The sequence below is a fragment of the Trachurus japonicus genome, chromosome 17 (genome assembly GCF_045865225.1).
Source record: "Trachurus japonicus isolate A0001 chromosome 17, Traja_1.0".
NCBI classification, from domain to species: domain Eukaryota; kingdom Metazoa; phylum Chordata; class Actinopteri; order Carangiformes; family Carangidae; genus Trachurus; species Trachurus japonicus.
This window is the reverse complement of record NC_140923.1, coordinates 33,692,494-33,717,578: the sequence shown is the minus strand read 5'-3', so window position 1 is coordinate 33,717,578 and position 25,085 is coordinate 33,692,494. Positions and strand designations below refer to the sequence as shown.

At 42.9% G+C, this 25,085-nt stretch overlaps 2 protein-coding genes across 3 annotated transcripts in view; both read left to right on the top strand.

Annotated features, from left to right (window-relative positions):
• Window positions 1-17,713, top strand: part of LOC146971171 (solute carrier family 22 member 23-like) — a 32,844-nt gene extending 15,131 nt beyond the window's left edge. The window contains exons 5-11 of one of the 2 annotated variants that reach the window (XM_085805282.1): window positions 3,840-4,008; window positions 7,411-7,538; window positions 9,535-9,637; window positions 10,437-10,672; window positions 11,752-11,787; window positions 12,776-12,899; window positions 13,691-17,713. In XM_085805282.1, coding sequence (XP_085661408.1) covers window positions 3,840-4,008; window positions 7,411-7,538; window positions 9,535-9,637; window positions 10,437-10,672; window positions 11,752-11,787; window positions 12,776-12,899; window positions 13,691-15,212 — 2,318 coding nt within the window. In that variant the 3' untranslated portion in view covers window positions 15,213-17,713. Of the gene's footprint in view, window positions 1-3,839; window positions 4,009-7,410; window positions 7,539-9,534; window positions 9,638-10,436; window positions 10,673-11,751; window positions 11,794-12,775; window positions 12,900-13,690 lie in introns of both variants that reach the window. The other variant, XM_085805283.1, reaches the window with a different exon arrangement.
• A 2,197-nt stretch (window positions 17,714-19,910) lies between these two features.
• LOC146971170 (tubulin beta-2A chain) lies at window positions 19,911-24,287 on the top strand. The gene is made up of 4 exons (XM_085805277.1): window positions 19,911-20,153; window positions 20,599-20,707; window positions 22,043-22,153; window positions 22,849-24,287. The coding sequence occupies exons 1-4, from the start codon at window positions 20,097-20,099 to the stop codon at window positions 23,919-23,921; spliced, it is 1,350 nt and encodes a 449-aa protein (XP_085661403.1). The 5' UTR covers window positions 19,911-20,096; the 3' UTR covers window positions 23,922-24,287.
• Window positions 24,288-25,085: the final 798 nt, after the last annotated feature.

Sequence of the window (25,085 nt, the reverse complement as noted above, 5' to 3'; positions counted from 1 at the left end):
AACAACATCCTCTGTCCTTAGACCCTCACATTGACTGAGGAAAAACTCTCAGAAAAACCCTTTTAACAGGGAAAAAATTGGAGAAACCAAAGTGTAAGCTGTTCATCGGTTACCCTCTTCCCATTTCCTGTGAAGGCTGATGGCTTGGTTTTGTGCCCATCATCCTCAGTGTTGACACAAATACACAAAGATTACTAAAGAAATACTCTCTCGCTTGTGTTTTACTTGATTGCTGAGAATTTCAGCTCACATAGATCAAAGGAAAGTGCCTGTGGCTACTTGGGGCTAGTTGGCATTCTTGCAGCCCCAGATAAGGGACTAATCAATGAGTATGACCTTATTCTTAGTCAATAGCCCCTTTTCATTGCTTGGAAGAAGAGGGCGGGTACCTCAGGATATTTGTGTGCTAACCCTATATATAAACAAAGAGAGAGGAAAATGCTTCTGAGCACTCTTTGGAGGTTATCTGCCAGAGAGACTGTAAATAAACTGCAGTTTGTTTTTTGCTCATAATATGCGCCCAGAATTTCAATAACGCAACATCAGTAGGATCCTTTCTGTGCGTCATGAGCAGAGAAGCCTTTACCTGACCAAACAAAGGCTTTTGACCCTGTCGTGTTCCATCAAGAACGAAGTGACCTTGGTCTGAGACTTCCCTAACCAAGTATGGGTTACGTCGGGCTAAGCGCTCGCCTCCACACTGTTTGATTTCTCCTCCTATGGGATCTCTATGTTCCACTGATGATGCAATTTGGCCAAACTCTTCGATCTACTATAAGTCCAGGGAAAGACAAGGTTCACTGGTTCCTCATCAGGGATATGCTGTTTGCTGACAGGGCTGCACTTCCCTGTCACTCAAGAGGAGGCATTCCAAGAACTCATCAGCAGCATCGCACATGCTTGAAATTGAGTTTGGTCTCATCAAGCATTTTCCATTTGTGAATATGAGGAGCTTTAACTGTGCACTGAAGGTCAGGATGAGGCCCATGCAGTCCACCCACATTAACATGAATCCTGATGTGTGAGCTCAGCTTACTAAGTAGATTTTTATGTGGAAGTGAGACTTGGGTAAGGCCTGAATTGGCTTGTGGTGAAGCATAGCAGTGACAGATGCTTCCATGGAGGGTACAAGGGGTCACTATTTTGATGAGTATGAAAATATTATGATTCATCTGCTAGATCCTGGAGTCATGTGTTTGTGGCGTCACATACTCACAGTCACAAGTGCTCAGTTGGATGGTTGACCAGCGACCAAAACCCTTCACTCTTCCAACACTAGATCTGTATATCTTTTTTTCCTGACAACTTTCCTAACTCAAATTTTGTAGCAAATGATATATTTGTCCTACTGACCTACAGTACCATGTTCACTCCACAAGGAAGTTGTGGTGGCAGTTGCTCAGAGCAGTCAGTCTTATCACAGGTAATTGAAGTATGCCTGCACAGTGGTAATTGTAATGCAACTCCGTTGGTTACTTTTACCTGTGACACAACGGCCTTTAGCTTCAGACGCTGAAGGTGCTACTAAAAAGGTGCTTTCTTTTGTTTCTATCTTGGCTTGCATGTGATTAGTGGCAGATGCACACCACCTACTCACAGAAGGCTTTATCAGCCACTCCCCCTGGTATCTCATGCATGACTTGACAAAGGCCCTGTGCTGGCCGAAACGTTGTCAGTTAAATCCTTTGCACTTGGGCTGAGTGTGCGGCGTCTTCCCTTTCTTCCATGTCTGCTCCATCGCCAGCACCTCCACGTTACGGTGTGCGTTACTCTCATTCCATAAGCTACTAAAAAATGAGTCATAAGACTTAAACATGGCAAGCGAACCAGTCTCCTTCCCATTTACGTTGCACACGGAAATCGTGGCAAGAGGCTTTAAGGACCTCATGGGACCAGTAAAAGGTCTTGACATTAGCCTGCGGGCACAGGGAGTGGCTGCACTGAGTGCCTTTAGCGGCCAGCCGATCTCTCTCTATTGTGAAACAATGGTTCTCCTTGACTGAGCTATGTACTTGACAGGGAAGCTACTGAGATACTGTGGCATGTAGCAGAGAGTGTGATTCATATTCTTGTTCTGCCAAAGTCAGCAAACCAGACAAAGCCTCTTTAGGGATTATCATTACTATTAATTGTTAACTGGCTTGATCATTCATGATGTCATTTCCACATCCACTGTAAATACGAGATGCATTGAAATGTGTATATTCCTCAAGAGATTGTTGTATATCCCGCTTGTTTTGTCACCCCAGGGACCCTTGGTCAACATCTTTTGTTATGTGACATCAGATTAGCCATTGGTAGATTTACTGTATGTCAGTAGGACACAGGCTGCAGCAGGGCATTGTGGGAGTGCTGATCTAGTGGGTTGTGGAGGATTAGGGTCACCAGGAGTAAGGTGCTCAGACCTCTTTTCCCTCCTACAGTCTCTTGTACTTTGTACTGAAGTTTAGTGTAGAAAATGTAGCCGTATTTCATAGATACACATTCATGAACATGATAATATAGTTTGTACTGCTAGAGGAGTATGTCTTACTGTGTGACAACATAGCTCGCCACAGGATGTCCTTTTCCCCCGTCACAGTGCAGTGGCCTGTTCAGTGCACATGATGCCTCGTTCATAACCGAAGAATTCAAATCCTATGTAGTCCATACCCAGTGAACCGTCACTTTGCTCCCAGCGGCACACAGAGAATGAGTCTGGAGGTTAGTTGGTTCAAACTCAGCAGGTCTTGCACCCATCGCCCTGCTCTCCACTCATTGGCTCTGTCATTCCAGCTGCGATAGTGTCTGTGAACAGAGAGCATTATTCATGTCCTCAGAAGGGGGCAAGTCCTAATTGAAATTCCGGTCTTTTCCACTGGAATGAAGCGGGGCCGCCGACACCCACTGTATTATGCTGGCCCTGTCACCTTGAAAGACCCATCTGGAGACTGTTCACATTCCAAGGAAACAGAAAAGACCCATTAAGGGGAAAAAATAGAAAAGAAATTGTGATATATAACAAAAAGGGATGAATGAAGCAGGACAAAAGATTTGGACAGGGCGAGAACAGCGGCATCACAGTAGTGCCCACTCTCTATGGTTTGATGTGAAGCCCTCCTCTACACTGCAGTAACTAAAGGGATGGACTGTCTGTGGTTGCTGGCTGCCAGTGCGGTGTGCATGCTAATGACTGGGTGAATGAATCAGTGCCATTCTGATAGAGGAGAAATGAGTACAAGGAACCTCTTTCTGGTTAGTTCACTCTCACAGCAGCCTACTGTCTCTGAACAACAACTGTACATAGTCATTTATTGCCTTTATTTCACCCCTTTGTATAAATTCTCTAATAGTGACCTATATTTGACCGACCTTATGGCATATTGATTTTTTTTTTTTAATCTGTCTAATACATTCATTACTTAGTCCATAAAATGTCTTCTGTGTCCTGCACTTGCCTAGTAAAAACAAAGAAATTAAAGCACAAATTTAATTCATAGTAAGGTGTTTTCTCTGTATCAAAAGTCACAGTATCAGGACAATATTAGTCATACTGTTTGTCAGCCACAGAATTGTCTGTGATGCACCAGAGCAACACAAACCTCACATCATGAGATCATCATCATCATCATCATCTTGAGGAGCCATGTTCTGGCCTGTTTCTGCCAGCACAAGGCCAAATCACATTAGGGTTTGGATCCAGTGTTCTGTTCATGTATTTTTTCCTGGTGTTGTATTAACAGGAAATCTTGGAAATGTGGCATTTGTGCCGTTGTCATACGTGCCCATTGTGTGTCTTTGTCCCTTGCAGAAAAACGAATTAACACGCGCCCTCTCTCTTTCTGTGTTCCACCTCTCAGGGATCGAGCTGTGCCTGCCAGGATGGCGCTTTTCCATGACCATGGTGGCCAACTTCGTGGTGTTGGGTGGTCAGCTGCTGATGCCTGGGGTGGCCTACCTCTGTGGTGACTGGCAGGTACTTCAAGCTGTTATCATCTGCCCACTGCTGCTGATGCTGTCCTACATCTGGTAAGGAAAAGACTCGAGCACCTGCTGCACCATGACCCAGACCTGTCTTGTTTAAAACCTTAACCCTTAAAAAGGTGTTTTTAAATCCTACACAAGCCTCTCAGTGGTTAAATATGTGGTTACACCTGCAGTAAAAAATCTACACTTAAAGTATTCATTGTTTTTACACTCTGGATAAAACCTTGTTAAGACAGAGATGCTCTCACACAGTGAAATGTTATCAACAAGGAGGTGGAGAAAGCCTGGCCTCCAAGGACATTTTCCAGCCGTGGATTCCCAGCTGAATTAAATGTAACGTCTTTTGTTAACTCATTTGCAGTGACCTCTACTGTGACTGCAGTCTCTTTTACTGAAGCCCAGGCAATAAATACTCATGTATTCCCCTCCATTTATTCTGCCACCAAGCACAGTGCTCCACAGCACTGCTGTTAGTCAGCAGAAGAAATCCAAGAATACAGATTTTATCAGTGTATCTACTGTAAGACCTTAGCTTTCTTCCATTGTGTACCTGAAGAACAAAGTGGGGTTTCACTCGGAAACGATCAAAAGTAACGAAACGGATTACACATCAATAATGGTGATATACAGTACAGCCCTTTAATCAGTATGGGACACAGAACAGACCCAATGGGGTATTGATGGGGATTTTCCACAGGAGTGGGATGATACAGTGCAGGAGTCAGATGCCTCAGGCAGAGTCATAGACATTAGTCACTGTTATACTGATGAATGAGTGATTCTTTTTTAGGAGGTGTGGGTTAGAGCTATACTTTCAATTATAAAACACATATGGAATTCACTAAAAGCATCTGCTGGTGTGAACCAGGACTCCCGAAAAAGAGCTCTCGTACTATCAAGTTGGTAGTTTACATAAACCACAGGGTTTCAAAATCATCTCAATGTTTAGATATTACATAAATGCAAACATGTCTATTGTTCCTAGAAGTAAACATCCAGCTAAGATTAGTCTACAGGCACAAAGCAGAATGATTGATAAGGTACAACAGCTAAAGTCTTCAAGAAATCAATGGAGCTGGTTAACATTTCTGTTCATGACCCTGACATACACAAATCATGAGGATGGTTGCATGGAGCATGTATCGATGGCAAGGACATCACAAAGGAAGTAGCTCATGCCTGAAAAACACCTTCAATGCTACTTGGAAAATGATTTGTTGACTGATGAAACTAAAGTTGACTTGTTAGGGAAGAACACGCAGCACTTTGTTTGGTGTAGAAACACCACCGTCATCATTCCATAGGTGAAGCTGGGATGAGCAAGTATCATTATATTGAGTTTGGGCTTTGACAGCTCACCATCAAGCAGGTCTGTAGGAAGAATTGTCCGAAATTCCTCTCAGCGGCTACTGGAAGCGTTTGTTTGAGGTTATTGTTGTCAAAGGGGGTTTGGCCGCTAATTAGATCCAAAGGTTTACTTACTTTTTCCACCTGCCCTGGGAAATTTTTAATTGGTGTGCTCAGTAAACACACAAAAAACTGTAACTTCATTGTGATATTAGCTCAAACATATTGCATTTGTCTACACTTGTGACTTACAGTGGGGAAAAGAATCATTTTTAAGTTTGGGCCTCACAAAGAAATGGAAGGTCTATCATTTTTATGGTAGGTTTATTTTTACAGACTGAGAGAAAATATCAACAGAAAATCCAGAAAAAACACATCATATAAGGTTATAAATTAATTTGAATTTGATTGACTGAAGTAAGTATTTCATCCCTAAACAAAACTTGACTATGTGCTTGCCAACAAGACTTCCTCCTCCATCAAGTACTGAGGTCAGACGTTTCTTGTAGTTGGTCACCAGGTTTGTTCACATATCAGGAGTGATTTTGGTCTTTACAGATCCTCTCCCAATCCTGAAGGTTTCGAGGCTATTGCTTAACAACTCAAAGTTTCAGCTCCCTCCACAGATTTTCTATAGGATTAAGGTCTGGAGACTGACTCGGCCACTCCATGACCTTATTTTGCTTCTTCTTGAGTCACTCTAGTTACTTTGGCTGCACAGTTTGGGTTATTATCATGCTGAAAGACCCATCCACGACCTATCTTCAGTGTGCAGGCACTGCAAGGTCCTGCCACAGTCCTGTGGCACTGCCACATTCCTGCCACAGTGAAGTGTGTTACCAATTGTTTTCTTGGCAACTGTCATCCCTGCAGCCTTTACATCATTTACAAGCTCCTTCTGTGTAGTTTTAGACTGATCACAAACCTTTCTTATTTTTATTTTTACCCCATGAGGTGAGATCTTGCATGGAGCTCCACAGCGAGGGCGATTAATACCACTTTGGAATAATTGCACCAACAGTGGTCTCTGTCTCACCAACCTTCTTGCTGATGATTTTGTAGTCCATTCTACAATCTTGGGGAGGGGGGGGGGGTTATGAAATCAGCAGGGGATCAAATACTTATTTTCCCCACTACAGATGAAGAGCACACCACCTTTTATGGCCAATTTTTGCAGAAAACTAGGCAAATCCAAAGGGTTTATACACTTTATCTTGCCACTGTATGTGTAGGCAGCTGAGCTCTAAGCGTTGTAACTATTTGCTTTCTGCTGTGGTTCAATTATAGCCCTACTGGTTGGAAGAAAAACGTTCAACAGAACTCAAGGGCATGAAGCAGGTTGTGGCATTGATATTTCTCACAGAAATCACTGGATATCTCACAGTGAACTTGACCTGTAAAGTGCAGGGCAAGCTTTTATTTGCAACACTGTGGAGTTTTTCTACACTCTTATAAGTCCATGTACACTGCTGACAGACCAATACATTTGCAGGCCTTTGTACAGCCATCACAAGTGTAGTATGGACCCATCTCCACTGTGTTGATTAAAGTAGACAGCCTTTATGGGCACAAATTGTACTCATTGCCAATGAAGTCTCTGACTCTGCAAATATCATAGCTGATTGGGCTGAGCAAGTCAACACTGTGGGCGATCCAAGTTTATTGCTGATTTGTGGAAACAGTCACAAACCACAATGGTGCAAGACTGCGAAACCAGCACTTACACGTCATACACAGCTGTTCCAGAGAAATTCAACCAGCTGAGAGATGTGGCATTGTTTCTAACGCCTATCTGGAATTCAACATGTCGTGCAAGGAGAAACCTAACAACTGAGAGGAATGTGCGCAACGTAACCCAATACTACTAGAAGATAATAGAGTGTTGCAAATGAAATCAGGGCTAATTTCCTGTTCAAAGTGCAATTTATAATGTTTGTCTGCATTTAAATGGCATGGTATTGAAATGGTGTGCCGGGTAACAAAAGTAAGATTTTACAACGTTTACACTGACAAAGTGAGATTTCAAATGGTCTTTGTTTCATTCTGAGTCATTTTCCATGCCTTATTAACAAGGACATCCCCCGTCTTTTCTGACAGGATCTTCCCTGAGTCACTGCGTTGGTTGCTGGCCACTCAGCAGTACTGCCGCTCCAAGTGGATCATGGGATACATAGCACAGAAAAACCGAGTGAACATGGAGCTTGACACAGATAATATCCTCACAGGTAACATATGCACTGATGTTAAGTTTGAAGAAATAAGCATTGAAAGGCTGCTTTTCAGCCAACTCTTTGTGATTATTAGGCCTATATGCATTTATAATATACAATTTTATTTAAAGTGTTTAGTTAGTTAGTTAGTTAGTGATTGTGTCTTTATATCTTTGATGCATATTTGTCTTTATTTTTTGTAGGGCATGATTTTTTAGAAGTGTCCCCATCTGTGCTTCCCTAAATAAGTAGGATTGACAAGGTTATATGTAATTCCTGTCTTGTTACCATAGTAACATGCCACCCCAGAGGTAGCAGTGGGTGTTGAGCATTACATTATGACACTCTAGAACGTTCATTAATTTCATTATAGCCCGGATGGGTGGACATGAGGGCTGACATGGCGGTGTGCAGACAGCAGATGGACGCAGGTCACACACTTTGACCCTGGGGTTAACTGTTAATGGCTTTGTTCAGACAACCTGTCAGAGGCAAAAAGCAGGGAGGAGGAGCTGTGCTGTTGTCGAATGTTACGGAACTTTGAGTTTGTATTCACGCTTTGACGGCGCTTTAGTGTGTGGCATGCCCTTTTTCAGTTTTTTACCTGCTATTGCTTTTCTGTAATTATCAATATGTTACTGCCGAGAAAAGGCTTAAAGAGAAACCACTCAGTGTGAAATTGACTGCACTTTTTCAGAACTCAGAGACTGTGTGCTGATGCAGCATTTGAGAAGAGTACATTGCCGTAGACATTAATTTATCCTATCTTGTTTTTATAGTAACTGGCTGTCCCCAGCCCTTATGATAATATTTCCTACTTTTTGTCTTCGGTGCTGAGCTCTAAATATAATGCTGGGCACCGACTCTGCGCTGCTGCCTAGAGGAAGAGCTGAGGAATGTTTTCACACACACACATGTAACTACTCATTAGATCATCTTTAGGAAGCGAGCAGAGTAATTTGCATAGATCTCAGTTGGGATTGTCTTACTCAGAGGTTTGTAGATCGGCCAGGGTATCACTGGAAGGCCTGAGCCATACAGTCAGAGATAACCTTGAGGCAGCGGTGTGGAATGCCGTCACATGCCTGAGTCAACATGAGCAGAACAGTACCGCAAAGCAGAGGTGTGTTTCTGTGGCAACCCGCACTCCGATACCAAAACAACCACCGCGTGCGGTGTCACGTATCACCCACAGCTCAGAGGGGTGTGGCAATGTCAGGAGCTGTTCCTGTTCCTCTGTGAGCATTGTCATACCTGTCTCACAGCTACAGCAGAGCAATGATGTGGGATGAAACATGCTCATTAAAAATACATATGGGATTTTCCTGTGGTTGAAATAAATCAGGGGCATCCCTGTTTGACTGGTTGAAGAGCCAGACTGCTGTCAAACTTTCATCTGAAAACTCAGTCTGACATTATATTAATTACGGCTCAGCCAGCACTGTATCACCAGGATGCTATACAGTATATTAGCTCATATCATATATTATTTATTTGTTACAGATATATTGGAACAGTTGTAGACAATACTTATACATAAATTGTTTCATAATTTAAGTTTAATATGTGTTATGTGTAGTAATGTGTTTGTTGTCCTGTATTTATTTATCACTGATATTTCAGCATCTATATATATTTGTGATCTTACTTAAATTTCTATTTAAAATTATATTGCTGTTGTTGTTATTGTCTCATACTATAAATATCCTGTTGATAGATATTGTAACAGCTGTTCTTCAACTAGTTTGCCAGTTTTGGTACACATACTACGATAGCAGTCAAGACAAACATAGATTATATATTGTGGGAAAGAAAAATATGTTCACCCCTAATTATCCGTAGTAAAGCTAGCAGAGACCTAGACAGATATTAACTCTTTAAACCATTCAGAAGGATCATTCTTTGCATCGCTCGAGTGAACAACTAGAAATAAGTAACTTTTCTATTAATATCAGTCACCAAAGTCACACATAGGCCCGGCTCTAAGATTAATCTGTTTGTTTGTTTCCAGAACTGCAAAGAGCACTTCAGAAGAAACCCAAGAAGACGTGCATTGTGAAAATGGTCGGGACCAGAAACCTATGGAAGAATATTGTCGTGCTCTGCGTCAACTCGTAAGTGTTTGCCTTACGTGTTAGTACCTACAAAACTGTTTGGACAATTGTGTGACAAGAAGGGAATGTCATGTGGGAAGGTTGGAAAAACAGACAGGAAATGTGTGTTTGTGTGTGTGTGTGTGTGTGTGTATGTGTGTGTGTGCATGTTTGTTATGTGTGTGTAGGGCGAGCCAATGCCAGTCAGGCACGCCATTTTGTACATTTAAAAAGCCACTATTAACCTGGAGGCTCGATACAGCATTGATCAGTGGACCTCAATGCTTTTGTCCTTGCTGCTCTCTCTTTTCATCTCCAGTGGGATCTCTCCTCTTCTCTCCATCTGAGACCTCAGCCGTAGTTAGGCAGACCCAGTGTCCCTGACTCCCCAAGTCAGCATAAATTTTACATGAGCTGTGTCCTTAGGAAACATTAGACAGCCTGGAGAAAGGGTGTGAGTGTTTGCTTGCTTTTTTTTTTTTTTTTTTGTCTGTGTGAGTGTGTGTGTGTGTGTGTGTGTGAGCATGTGGGGTGTATGCCTTTTGTGTCAATAAGCCAATGTTTGCATCTGTGCAGTTTTCTGAGATGAGCAAACATAATATTCTCTCTCCACCCACACTCCTCAACTTTTACATGTTTGTGTCTACTTCCCCTGCTCTTATTATCTCCTCCCCTTGTGTACTTCATTTTTCTCTTTTTCCTCACTTGTTTCCTCCAACATCCTCTGCCCAGTATCCCTTGATAAAACCACCGCAGTCTCTGATAACGTCCTTGTTTTTACCTGACAACTTCTCCCTCTGTCTGTGTGTTGTGTATTCAGGCTAACAGGCTATGGGATCCACCACTGCTTTGCTCGTAGCATAATGGACCACGATGCCCAGGAAACCACCATATTCCATAACTTCTATGCAGATTATTACACCATGGCGGGCATTGCGGTGGCATCCTGCATGGCGCTGTGCCCGGCAGTTGGTTTGATGGGGCGGCGGGGTGGCCTTCTAATGTTCATGATCATCACTGCCCTGGCATCACTGCTGCAGCTGGGTCTGCTCAACTGTGAGTACATAATGGATTAACACTTGTCAAATTCTTATTCTGGAGGAGCGATACAACTGTGATGTAGCTTGTGGAGTTTATTATTAATATTTTGAGAGCGAGAAGAAATCGAAGAAACAGAATTCTCCCAATTCTCAAAGCGTCCTTGTTTGCATTAAAGAAACAGCTCGGCATTTTGGGAAATGGACTTCCTTGCTTTCTTGCTGAAAGTTATACGAGAAGATCAATACCACTCTCATGTCTGTGTGCTCAATTTTAAGCTTGTGCCAGTAGGCGAGTGGCTTCGTTTAGAGGCATGATTTAGAAAAACAATCACCTATCCTGGTTGGGCTAAGAAAAAGATCAGCGTCTAACTCCTCTTAAAACCTCAACTTCCTGTTTTGAACTTTACAACTGCTTGTAAGATACAAGCACATGCATAGTTCAAATTATTCAAATTTAGTGGTGATGTAAAAATTTTAAATTGTGGAAAAAAAGAATTCTGAGGTGTCAGCGACAGTGAAAATATTGATAAAGACTAATGCACTGGTCTTTTAATGGGATCACTGATAAGTGAGGATACAAAACAATACAAAGAGCATCTTCCATTAATCTGTCAAACAATCTGCTGAGTAGAGAAAATAAGGATATGCATGTTTTGTCACAGACAAATTCAGTTGAGTGCAGCTATCGTCACGTTTGAAGTCTTCTGCCTCCTGCTGTAAAAGCTCACATTCATCACTGTGAGTGGATTATGTCAGAACATAGTTACCTTTTAGTTGTCTGTAATGGAGTGGCCGAACACGATTACAAGTTGCCGTTTTAGTCAATGTGTTCCAAGAAGTGCTCTCGATGATCAAAACAGTACACATGTCGGCGTATTCAGTTACAAACAAGCCAGAATTAATGTTTAACCTGAGTCAACACATCAAGGTTATGCTCACGTTTCATGTTCCAAGTCGAAACTGTTTGTTTTGTGACACTGTTGATGATGTTTTTTTTTGTGCAACATGTGCGTGTTTTTCTTTGTAATGTTTGACATAGATGTTTAGTGTTTTTTTTCCCCCCCATCTCTGATGGTGTCTTTAATTCTCTTCTAGTGCTGGGGAAGTACAGTGTCCATCTGAATATAGACGGTACGTGTGAATTGTATCATCTTCCACCACGACTCCATCGCATCACTTAGGTTGCTGCATTATCTTGATGAGGTTTCACAAAATGTGCCGCATTCAGATTTTCTGCAGCATTTCATTAAGCGAAGCACAAGCCCTGCAGAGACCTGCTAATGAAGCCCTAGATGTAATTATGACGAGCTTTACACTTATTTAGTCCCTTTGTGTTAAGGAGTTTGAGCCCCTTTGTCATGGAGCTGTGGATATCAACCCCTTCACCTCTGTTTATCAATCTCTTTATTCTCTCCACACTAATCTGCCAGACTGCCCCCTGTGGGAAGCAAGAGCTGATCACAGAGCAGCCTCTTCTGATCCTCTCTGTGCCATCTTCAACATGTCTTGTTCATTTTTAAAAGTAACAAAGTGAAGATAGTTTATATTCAAACCATATTTAAACCTGAATGGGGTCTGTGTAGACTTTTTGCGAGCCTGCCCCTCTGTAACTCTTTAAAATAATTATTAGCACTACTGGGAAACCAAAATCATAGTTGTGCTGGCCAAATTGGCCATAGTTTTTTTGGCACAAGACTGGTGAGAAAGTTTTTAAGTTTCTAAGGAAGTAATAGTGATGATGTCTTAAAAATTCAGGTTCTGAAACTGTTAGAGTTTGTAAAAGTCACACCAAAATGACAGCCAGACTATGACTGAGTCACATGATTCAAGAAATTAAGCTTCATATGAGTGACTGGAAACTTTTTAGCCTCCGTTAATCCTTAATTTTTAGCATTTTGGTAAATTTGAGCAAAAATGATTCCATTGTTTTCCTCTCATGGTGTTAATAAATAAGAAATGCTGCTATATCGGCATTAAAACACATAATAAACAGTAATGCATTGTAATGTTTCAAATATGACGTGTTACTTAAAAAACAGTCTGTAAAGCAGACCTTTTCTTCCCCCCTGAACACTCTAGTCTTATTTCTGCATGTGCATGTCTCCTGCTTTGTCTGCAGATAAGGAAGGTAAGCTGAGAGACAACTTCTCCACCGCCTTCTCCATCATCGGCATGTTTTCCTCCCACGCAGTCAGCAACCTGAGCATCTTCTTCTGTGCTGAGATCACACCCACTGTGATCAGGTAAGGACCCCACCGCCAGAGAGAGAAGGGTGACATTTTAAAAACGTTTTACTCTCGTTAAGAGTAAATTGTGTGTTTCTTTTATGCATAGCATGCTTTATCAACTCCTCGTGTGAGGGAACTATACATGTCATAAATCTGCATGTAATAAGAAAAATAAATCAGGTGTAAACTTTACACCTTTTTTTCACACCTTACTAACAGGTAATTCAGACATTACAGAGGTTGGTTGTCATTACATGTTCCTACAGATGGATCAGCTGCTCCTCCTCTTGTTAAAGGCCGGGTATGAAATCATTGAGCTGCTGGAAAACAACAGAGTCTCACAGTTCAGTGTCAAATGTAATCCACGTCTTGTACAAATTAGCCATACCCTCTGAGAATATATGACACAGCACTGGAAGGTTCATTATCTAGGGTTATGTAAGGAGGAGGGGGGGGTTGTTCTGCTGACAGCGCTCCAAGGGCTCCATTTGGTGGTGAGTTTAAGCAACGGCAGGAAGGGAATGAGACTGCATGTGGAGGAGGGCGTTTGGCAGTACTGCAGCACTCTCTGCTGCTGTTTGAGAAAATGGCAGCCATACGTCAAGAGAGAGCACAGAGCAGCTTCCCTTTTCAGAACTGATTTAGGTGATGGTTGTGCAGAACAATATACAGGTTTGATTTAATTCTGCTGAATGTGGTCTTTCTTTTCAGCTGGTTTATAAGTTTAGGAGGGTTTAGGTGTGTGTGTGCCATCATAAATCCTAAATCCTCCCAAGTGACAGTGTTTTTTTTGTCTCCCAACATAGGGGCGGCGGTCTGGGCCTGGTCCTCGCCAGCGCCGGCTTCGGCATGCTGACTGCCCCCATCATGGAGCTCCACAATCAGAAGGGCTATTTCCTTCACCACATCATCTTCGCCTGCTGCACTCTCATCTGCATCATCTGCATCCTCCTGCTGCCGGAGACCCGCTACCAGCCCCTCCCCGAGACCCTGGCCGACGGCGAGAGCTACACCCGCCAACCTCTCCTCCCCCCGAGGAAGCCCGGGGAGCAGCGCCTCCTGCTGGCTCAGTCCGAGAGCAGCAGGGACTACACCAGGGTGCACGACACGCCGCTGCACGAGGCGGCCGCCACCGCCGTGTCCACCATGGACTCCACCGCCTCCTCGGCCGTTGATTTGACCGCCCCGTCGGTCGGAGATATATCGGCCCCCATGTTCATGGAGGTGCACCCCGGCAAGCCGGAGCCTAAGGACCCCAACGGTCAGTCAGTCTCATCCTTAACCACGACCCCCATCACAGCGTTGGCTAAAGACGGCATAATACACGCCAGCAAAGAGCACTTGCTGTCTTCCACTCCTTTACACAAAGCTCCCCCCAGCATCACAGACCCACTTCTAGCGGACGCAGACGAACCTCCAGCAGCAGCCCAGGACCCCGGTCTTCCCGAGATGAACGACATCGGCCCGTCTCCGACAAAAGAACCAGCCGCTACCCCTGAACCTCCACCGGACTCTTCCGTTACCCCCGTTCCTCAAACTCCGCCCTCCTCCTTACTGATCTGCACCACACCCATCATCGAGCCTCCACCCAGCTCCATGCTAGAGTCCCCGCACCCCCTGAGTAACGACGTGGACGACATCTCCCTGAAACTTGACCCGACCTCGTCAGAGGACGCTCAGGCCACTTCAGCCCCCGCTACTGCGGCCGACGACTCCCCTGCTCCCTCTCCTGTCCCTATGACGGACTGCAACATTTCCGCTGACCCTCCACCCTCTGTGAGCACACACTCTGACATTCCCATCCAGTTAGAAATAGTAGATGACTCTACATGTCCTCCCTCAACTAGAGACTCCCCCGTACCTCCTGTTATAGACTCCCAACCGCCACAGTTAGACTCTACCTCTCCCTGTGTCAATGATATAGCTCCTCCTCCCCCCAGCCTAGTCACTGTACCACCTTCACCCACTCCACCTCCACCCATTGACTCAGGCCATTCGCCCTCACAGGACTCCCCCACTCCCCCCGTCATAGGTACTGTCAGCGCCGCTGCCCACTCGTCTCCTACCATTCTCCCCATCACAGACATTGTGCGCAGCTCCACTCCAGAGTCAGTCGCTCTGACTGTCACAGACACTGAACCAGATTCGGCTGCTTCCCTCATGTTAGATTCAGTACCAACTTCCATCACGGATTCAGGCTCCACAGAAGCAACCCCCTCCTCCCTAATGGACTGCACCGTCTCCTCACCCATAGACTCTGGTGTCCTCCCCATCAGGGACAGTGCCAGCACAGAAACCAACACTGTCAACGGCGTGCCGTCGTCGTGATCCAGCGTCGCAGCCAGGAAAAGGAAGCTTCACGGCTGCACCAGGAGGCAGCCCACGTCCAACGAATATCTCAAATGGCAGGGGTGGGTGGGGCTGGGGGTGGTGCAAGAACTGTCCTGCTCAGACTTCAGCCACTTCATGAAGACTGTCCCCACCTGGCGTTGAGTACATATTTCTTACAGAGTTGTTGTATGTCTCTCAATACCCCCCTCCCTTCCCACCTTCTCCAACAACCCCCTCCCCGAGCCCTCCCTACTACCCTTTCTGCATTTAGCCAATAAATGAGACCACGCAAGCGAGAGAGTGCCAGAGGCTGGTTTGTGACAATGTGACAGTATCTTCTGCTCTTTTTTTGAATGTCACTGGAAATCACCAGCCTTTAAACTACTTTGATGTAAATGAATGGGAAATCACTGTCTGTCGTTTTAAAAAGAGACTTAACAACTACAGTATACCCACAATCACTGAGGTATGCGACGGGAGAGAAATGCAATGATACTAAAAATAAACAAAACAAAACAAAACAGGAGGGAAAAAATCTAATCACTGGTACTTTTGCTCAAATAAAATATCCGTCTAACATTATTGTAAAAAAAAACAAAACAAAAAAAAACGCCTTAACCGTGTGAAAAAGAAAATCTGAATGTTACAAAGTACTTTTTTGCTGTTATAGAGATAAACAATCCAAATTGGAGTGATTTTTTTTTTCTAAGTATAAATGCCAAAAAACTACTCTGACCAAAACTAAATGTAGACATAGTGCCAAACATTAGTGTTGACACAGTATTTTGAGAAATACTGTTTAGTGCAGTCCCCTGCCGTAGACTGTGTGCGGATTAACATAAATCTAGAGATCCCAATTTCAAAACTTCAAAAATTATTTCTCAAATGAATAAAAGACTGAAAGCTGTATCATCATTTGACCAATTAGGATTGAGAAGCGAGATCGAGCTAATCTGCTTTTGTCAACACGTGGTTCATTGTATGAACAGTGATATTAGCGAAAACAATGACCCATATTTTGTCGGTCTTGAAAGAAAACTTTTATTTTTCCAATCGTTTCAGTCAATGAAATTTATGGTATGCAAATGCTTTTATTTGTAAATGTGATATTGTAAGTAAATGCAAAATTAGTTGTTGAGCTTGATTCAGTTTTTTTTTTTTTAAGTTCAAAGTATTATTTTTGAACAATCTCCCATGGCGTGCCCTTATTGTACAGAGCTATTCTACATTCTAACAGTATTTGTGGCACCTCGGTGTGGTGGCACCTTATTATTTGCAGTGGGGACAAAGCATGAAAATAATTGTGAACGTGTCAACAAAACAAACTAGCAAACCTTAAAAAAAAAGCAAAAACAAAACAAACAAACAAAAAAAGGACACAAAAGCTATTTTTGAAATGAAACCCATGGATGACAAAATGTTTGATGTGATTGCCAACTATCTCAACATTGCTAACCTTCTCAGTGTGTTTCCCAAATCATGTTCTGGCATTAACGTAGTTCATGTATGTCAGTGTCTTCATACATTCACATGCACAACTAAGTTTACCTTTAAAAAAGAAAGAAAGAAAGAAATGCAATATTTCATATATTTGTCAAAATGACACTTTGCAAGGTCAAATTCTTATGTATAGTTCAAACCTATTCATAATCTTAAACTGACAGACTCTTGCTTAAGGAGGCACTTTCTTGTCCAAAGTCCATGTCCATCTGTGGACAGAATTATACTTGACTTAACTCTGTGTGTAACTTTGACAGTTGTGGTTACATACTTCATACATTGGAGGTTGTAATATGTGTCAAAGAAAGATGTGTGATTACAGATAAACCACTGTTTACAATAATCCTCATAATAATAATGACAAGTAATAATAATAATGATGATGATAATATAACAATAATGATAATGGTGATAACAATGTACTGTAAAACTTTAGAGCCAACTGAATGATGTCTTATCATTTCAAAATGTGATAAACTTCTCACAGTATCATATGACATTTATCCAGGGAGTATTGGTGATCTATTGAGGTGTCATTCGGGAGTGGAAGACAACACTTAACAGACTTAACAGGAGGTCGTCTGTTCCTCTAACCAACTTGCGGTACACTTACGAAGAACCCTTATAGGTACTTAACCCACCAAAATTCCTTTTTGCTTTCTATCCAAGTCAGATGTGCACTGAGAAAGGCTATATAACCTTTGGTATTTGGATGAGTGGGCAAATGTGCTTGGTGGGTGTTTTTTTTTTTTTTTTCCTCAAATGAAGTTTGAATCGAAGAATGAAAGCTCTATTTTTGATGGATTCATGGATGATCTTTCAACAGATCATCGAGTCAGTGGACTTCCATTTATTGTTAGATACATTAAACATTAAATGTCTAACATATATACCTATGCCATACTGCTAAGCCTCAAAGCACAATGCCCTGCAATCATGTGATTTCAGATTTGGTGGAGCTTGGCATCTTGACAGTTAAAATAACAAAAAGAAAAGAAGGGAAAATGAAAATGGAGTGGGATTTTGAATACAACACAGAAATGACTAGTTACTTATTAACTTTTTTTTTTGCAATAGACCCACATGTAATCTACTCTGTAAAACAGGATGTTGAACCTGGATTTAATAAGGAATTCTTGGCATCTGCAGTAGAGAATGGATTGACTGCAGTGGTCAGTAGCTTCACATTACTCCGAGTTCTTGTCGTCTGTGAGTGTTGGTCTCTCTGTCTCAGTGTGCATATTGCAGATATTGACCAGTGTGTATCGCCAAAACCTCATGCAAGACCAGTGTAAAAGACAATGACACAGCACAATACAACCAGTCTTTTTCGAGATCTGTTGCTCTCGCTTTCACGGTTCCCGTGCAGCTTATTAAACGGTGCTGGTGGGAGCTGTTTGGTCATTCTGAGTAAGCATTTGGTTTGACTTTATTTGGTGTTAAACTGAAAGTAAAAATAAGAAAAAAAAAATCAGTGAAAGCAATCTAAAGCAATGTTAGCACCAGCGAGCCAGCGAGACAGGCAGACACTCACTAGTGGAAAAGCAAAAAAAAAAAAAAAAAAGAAGAATGGGTTTTGTCTTTGTAAATAGTAAATGTGTGGATAACATGAAAGATCCTGGATCATAATATGGATGGACTGGTGAATCGTTTTGAACTTGGTTAATAAGTCTCAGAGACATGAAGTCCCCAGTGTACACATTTCAGGTTTTGCTTCTCTCAACCGTGCGACTCAAAATCTCCTGAGGGGGAGATTTGAATGAATGTAAAAAAAATAAATAAAATAAAAATAAAAACATGGATTGTACCACTTATAATTTCCAATTCTTTGGTTTCATTTTGTTTTTCTGTTTTGTTTTGTTTTTTGTTTTGTTTTGTTTTAACAGACATAATGCACTTGTATATAAGCCATACCTGTTGTTAAAATAAACCACTATTTATTGATCAACATGTGTTTTGGTGACTATTTATTTACTATTTATTGAAGAATGACACATTCATATTAATATTTTAACCACAGTCCTTTATTGAAGTTAATTGCTTTAAAAGGAAAAGGAAAATTAAAGGCACTCCACTCTCACACTTGTATAAATCATTCATGGTGGCATTTTAATAGCTTAACGCTTGTGGCCAAGGCTTGGTTATCAATCAGGCAGAACAGGTAACTCTCCCAAAGCCCTGGGGCCCTGGATGTCTGTATTACCTTGTGTTGAATTGAATTAATAACTGACAAGGCAAAGAGTCTATAGCCACGCTAGCGCCTCTGTGAGGTCACCATGCTAAACATGACAGCACAAATATGCTGATGTTTGCTTATAGCATGCTAACATGTGCTAAATTAAAGGAGGAAAGTGCACACACATCCAACAAGCAGGTGCAGGGCAAACAAAGTAGTAGTGAAAGAAAAAGAAAAAATGTCCGCACACTGCTAAATAAAGCTCCCAAATTTTTTATTAATCGACAACGTTTCGACCACCTATGGGTCTTCTTCAGGTGATCTGGAGAGATGACCTCTTTAACATGTGCTAAATTAGCACTTAACTTAACATAAGAGAAATGTCAATTGACAGAGAAACATATTGGAAAGCATTGGACAATAATACCGGCCCTGTGATCTTAATTGGACTGTGTTATCAGAATCCACATGTTGAGATACTTTAGCATGGATCAAAACCATGAAAGATATCAGTTTGAATATCCAAATAATAATCCAAAGTTTCCTCAGTATTTCTCTATTACAGCATTTTCACAACATTGAGGCAAATTTGTGATCTGTAACACTGGGTAAAGCTGTGACTTAAGGTTGACTTGACATTATTGGTGCATGATGCAAACCTGGGCGTGGGTAGTAATGTTCAGGGTGATTAGTGCCTTTTAAAAAAAATAAATAAATAAAAACCTGATCATAGCATTTCCTGTGTAGCCCCACCTGCATCTTTTACACTAAAACATCACTGAGTTTATACTTAAGTATAAAATGCCTAAAACTGTGTAGTAGTTATCCTACCATATAGCTTTCAGTGTATCATTCCATCTTTAAAACAATTGCTTAGACTTTACACACCCTCAGTGTGGTGAGGGGAAAAAAGGCCAAATTCTGCCTGCATGGGACCGGGTGATGTCAGGAGGATGATGCAGCAGGATCCTCTGGTCCACTGCATCAAACCGGGCCTCTCCTATTGGCTGTCGGGGATGCTGGGGATGCTGCGCTGTGTGCGACGTCATCCCACCAGCAGCACGTTTATCTATCTCGCCGGCTCAACACTCGCCCTAGAAATGAGGCAAGTGCTGATTTTTAGAAACACAGCGGCAAGACACTGAGGACTGGACGCCGGTGAAGTCGAGACAGGACGCTCTCTCTACCCGCATCCGCAGCGCACCATGAGGGAAATCGTTCACATCCAGGCTGGCCAATGTGGAAATCAGATTGGGGCGAAGGTATAAAAAGACTAATTGAATAAGAATTTTATTTTTTATTTTTTACATGGAACGTCACATGTCTTATATTTCAGTGATTTATTTTTTTTAGTGTGTGTTGAATAATTTATGGTCTGGAGTCATTTGGATATTCAGTTTAGCCTAAGCGGAAGGAAGGAATTACTAACTACTGGTTATTTTAAAAAGGAAAAGTTTGAGATCGATTGTTAATTGTTTATTCATATTAAGGGTGGGGTTCAGTCGGGCTGGGCTGTGATCGGTCGCAGTGATGTGGCCCCTGCTGCTGCTGCTGCTGCTGCTGTTGCTGCGTGTCATTTTGTCGCCATGAGCAGATGCGCAACAACCAAAATATAAAACGTGGCGCACACGCTCCAACTGGTTTTCATGCCGGATGATCCCAAAATAATATAAGTTGTCATGATTCTGTTTCCCCCCGTCATCTTAGTTCTGGGAAGTGATAAGTGATGAGCATGGCATCGATCCCACTGGTAGTTACCAAGGTGACAGTGACCTGCAGCTGGAGAGGATAAATGTCTACTACAATGAAGCATCAGGTAAAAAAAAAAAAAAAAGAAGTCTGTGTTTGCTTTACACAAATAACACATTTACATCCTGATAATCTACTGTACAGCTTTGTTTCCATTGCTCATTATCCTTGCATGACCTTACATTACTCACAGACCTCATTTGACTGCCACTGTATGCTCATGCCATTAATTTAGCTGCAAGGGGAAAGTAGGTCCCACCATGAGTGCAGGGAAAAATTAGGACAGTGAACCTGCTAAAATATCTCTCTTGCTCTGTCTTCCTATGTCTCTTTCCCTCCCTCTCTCTCTCTCTTTCTCTCTCTCTCTCTCTCTTTCTCTCTCAATAGGGAGTACAGGTATCTGCAGTCTCTGTATAGCTACCCCCCCCTTTCCTTTCCTCCCTAAGCTCAGTGCCTTGGCCTCATCTCGGTATCTGATTTTATTGGCGTGGCACGTTGAAGGTCATTCCAAATGCACCCCCGCGTTGTTGGTCACAGGCAGCCGTTGCACATTAAGCAGTCCAGCAGCACCCGGTGAATAGAGGCCGTGATCATAAAGCACTAGCTCCAGTGTTTTCAGCCTTTCAGAGAAGGACATGTCATTGCAGATGTATGTGTTACCCAGGATTGAGCTCTAACAGTGCCCATTCATCCGCTTTGGCTAAAAAAAAAAGGCCTGCACATTAAGCCCACAAAGGCCAACATTGCATATTCACTAACTTACTCGGCTACCCCCAATCCTATTTCCTGTCAACAGGCATTATTGATCCTTTGTTTCCATGTTGCATGCTGACATCAGTGTCACCTACTGGCTTAATATTGCATGTAGCACTCTCCCTAATCGATTTCTCCTTAGAGCTGAAACTGGCAGTTGTTGTTGTTTTTTTTACGGAGGCAAGCAACATTAAGACCTGATGAGCGGATGCGATTAAAAAGAGGCACAATTAGGGGAAGATTGGATCTTTATTTGAATGGACTCTGCAGAGCTCGGCACTTCGAAGGCCCCACTGGTCTAGAATAAGCAGTGCAGCATGCTGCAGCAGTTTGCTCGCAAGAAGGGTCGCAGACGGAGAGGGTGGAGCAAGGTAGAGTGCAAGAAACAAACAATAGAAGGCACCCAAGCTGCTCTTTACCTACAACTTGATTGACAGGATGTGGACATAAAGACTGTTTACCTTAAAGAAACAGTACTACTCTATTAACATCCTATTAGATCAGTATAGTAGAAAAGAATGACTTGAAAATCAGTCTTATAGTGCAAATGCTCTGCCAGCATGCACGTTGAGACTGTCGATAGGTTACCCCACCCTTCCATCCTTTACCTCTTCCTATCCCTCTATCCTCTGCTCTTTTTGGTCCAAAGGTAGCAAATTTGTCCCCCGTGCCATTCTGGTGGACCTGGAGCCAGGAACCATGGATTCAGTTCGCTCCGGCCCATTTGGACAGCTATTCAGGCCTGACAACTTTGTCTTTGGTGAGTGGCCGGTAAATCAGGGTGTTAACCAATCATCCGGAATCAGCTGCAATATGTGTGAGGGGATAATGTGTGTATGTCAGCAACTGCTGTCATATCGTGTAAAGCTGTGCTTAGTTTCACCTCAGAGCACTGCAGAGGGCTGTATATTCCCAGCACAAAGCTTCTGCAGCGATGTGCCAGTACCGTGATGCATTGTCCATGTGCAGCTGTGTCAGACTGAGACAGCTCTTGTGGTGACTCAGCGAAAATACAATCTACTAGGAAATTCTGCTGCAGTGCTGATCACAAGTGACAATCCATGGGCCAAAACGATAAAAAAAAAGGAAAGAAAAAAAAACCCAGTGCATCACAGGACTGATCATTCTTCTTATCAGGAAACAAATGGCGGAAGGTGTCTTTGAACTTTATGACTTCGTGTAATTCAACCTGTGCCAGACAATTATAGGTTATTAGAGTGTGGATAATAGTAATTTATGATGTCTAGACAACAATGTCTTGATTAAGTGGCGTGACAGCACAGTCAAGATATGATGCGAAATATCAAACATAATCATGTACTGTATGTTGGTGCTAGATGAAAAGTTCAAGGATCATCATAATGATAAAGAGAGTCCCTGCTCCGAGGACCATGTATGTCTGTATTAAAACAAATTTGTCCGACATGATTTTTGTTTAAACGTTCCACCACACAGGTCAAAGCGGAGCAGGAAATAACTGGGCCAAGGGTCACTACACCGAGGGAGCCGAGCTGGTCGACTCTGTCCTGGATGTGGTGAGGAAGGAGTCAGAGAACTGCGACTGCCTCCAGGGCTTTCAGCTCACTCACTCTCTGGGCGGAGGCACGGGCTCAGGGATGGGCACACTGCTCATCAGCAAGATCCGCGAGGAGTACCCCGACCGCATCATGAACACCTTCAGTGTCATGCCTTCCCCGAAGGTGTCCGACACCGTGGTGGAGCCCTACAACGCCACTCTCTCCGTCCACCAGCTTGTGGAAAACACGGACGAGACCTTTAGCATTGACAATGAAGCCCTGTATGATATTTGCTTCCGCACCCTGAAGCTGACCACACCTACCTACGGAGACCTCAACCACCTAGTGTCGGCCACCATGAGCGGGGTGACCACCTGCCTCCGGTTCCCCGGCCAACTCAACGCTGACCTCCGTAAGCTGGCCGTCAACATGGTGCCGTTCCCTCGCCTGCATTTCTTCATGCCGGGCTTTGCGCCTCTCACAAGCCGGGGGAGTCAGCAGTATCGCGCCCTCTCTGTGCCGGAGCTCACACAGCAAATGTTCGACGCCAAGAACATGATGGCAGCCTGTGACCCTCGTCACGGACGCTACCTCACCGTGGCAGCCATCTTCCGTGGCCGCATGTCCATGAAGGAAGTGGATGAGCAGATGCTGAGCGTGCAAAACAAGAACAGCAGCTACTTTGTAGAATGGATTCCAAACAACGTCAAGACGGCCGTCTGCGACATCCCGCCACGTGGTCTCAAGATGTCCGCCACCTTCATCGGCAACAGCACGGCCATCCAGGAGCTGTTCAGGAGGATCTCGGAGCAGTTCACGGCCATGTTCCGCCGCAAGGCCTTCCTCCACTGGTACACCGGAGAGGGAATGGATGAGATGGAGTTCACCGAGGCCGAGAGCAACATGAATGACCTGGTGTCTGAGTATCAGCAGTACCAGGATGCTACCGCCGATGAGATGGGTGAATACGAAGAGGATGAAATAGAGGATGAAGAGGACGTCCGTCACTGATTATAAAACACTGACCTGAAATTTTGATTGAACCAGTTCCTCCAAATAGTAATTGTTGTTGAACAGTGCAGTGAGATCACAAGAAGCACGATAGAGATGCAGAGGTTCAACTAAATATTGCAGTGTGCCGACCATGATGAAATATAGCTGTCTAGCAAAATCAATGCTGCATATAGATAAAGCTTTTAATGACAACGATCGCGAGTGGTATTAGAATTTAAAAAATATGCAACTATTGTAGTATTTGATTTTCCAAATCATGCTTTGCCATTGAATCAAAACAGTATCCTGAACACAGTTTTGTAACATTTACTTCAACATGCTTTCACTGTCTCAAGTCTCGAATAAAACATCCACCCCTGTCAATCCTTGATGTCATGTCTTCATTTGATAGCTGCTGAGTTGTGAAGGGAAATAAAGGCAAATCTGATATGTATTCATTAGAATATAGGCCCTAGACTAATCTTATGGAAAAACCCCAAACAACAGTCTAGTGCATTTCTTTGAATCATAGAGGTGCTACAGTTTATATCTTAAGTCAATCACCACTTTCTCGGTGCTATAAATACAAAATAAAATAAGGTAGGTTTAACTTGTTTTTAAAAATTGAACCATTCTGTACTTGCTGGTTGAAGAAGACTTTGGAATAAAAACTATAGACAAGATAAGACAATTAAGAAGGGGTTGTCACAGGTAAGAGACAAACACTGTCGATTTTCATGTGAATGAATCTGTGTGAAGCACTGAATGAAGCAAATAAATAAGCAGAGTTTGAATAATTTTGCTGGCATGAAACTTGTTTCATAAAAGTGGTGACCGATGTTGTGACACCTTGTTTTCCAAACAGGCATCAGGTTATCACACAGGGAGCAGTCTTGCGGATAAAAAGAATCTGTAGAGAATACTAAGATGACAGATCACCTATCACCAACATTCTCAGAAGGCCATAGAAACCATGGCGGTAGCATGATGAAACTTGCTTCCACGCCTGGGCCTGTTGACAAGACACGTCACCATTCAGACAGTTGGGCCTTAAACCGGCTGTTGGACTACTCTCTCTTTCTGAGGGTTGCAAGTTTAAAATATGTTGCACATTTTGCCACACCCCTGTTTTGGTTGTCAAAGTAGGAATTTTCCATCTGAGAGTTGATGAAAACCATCTGT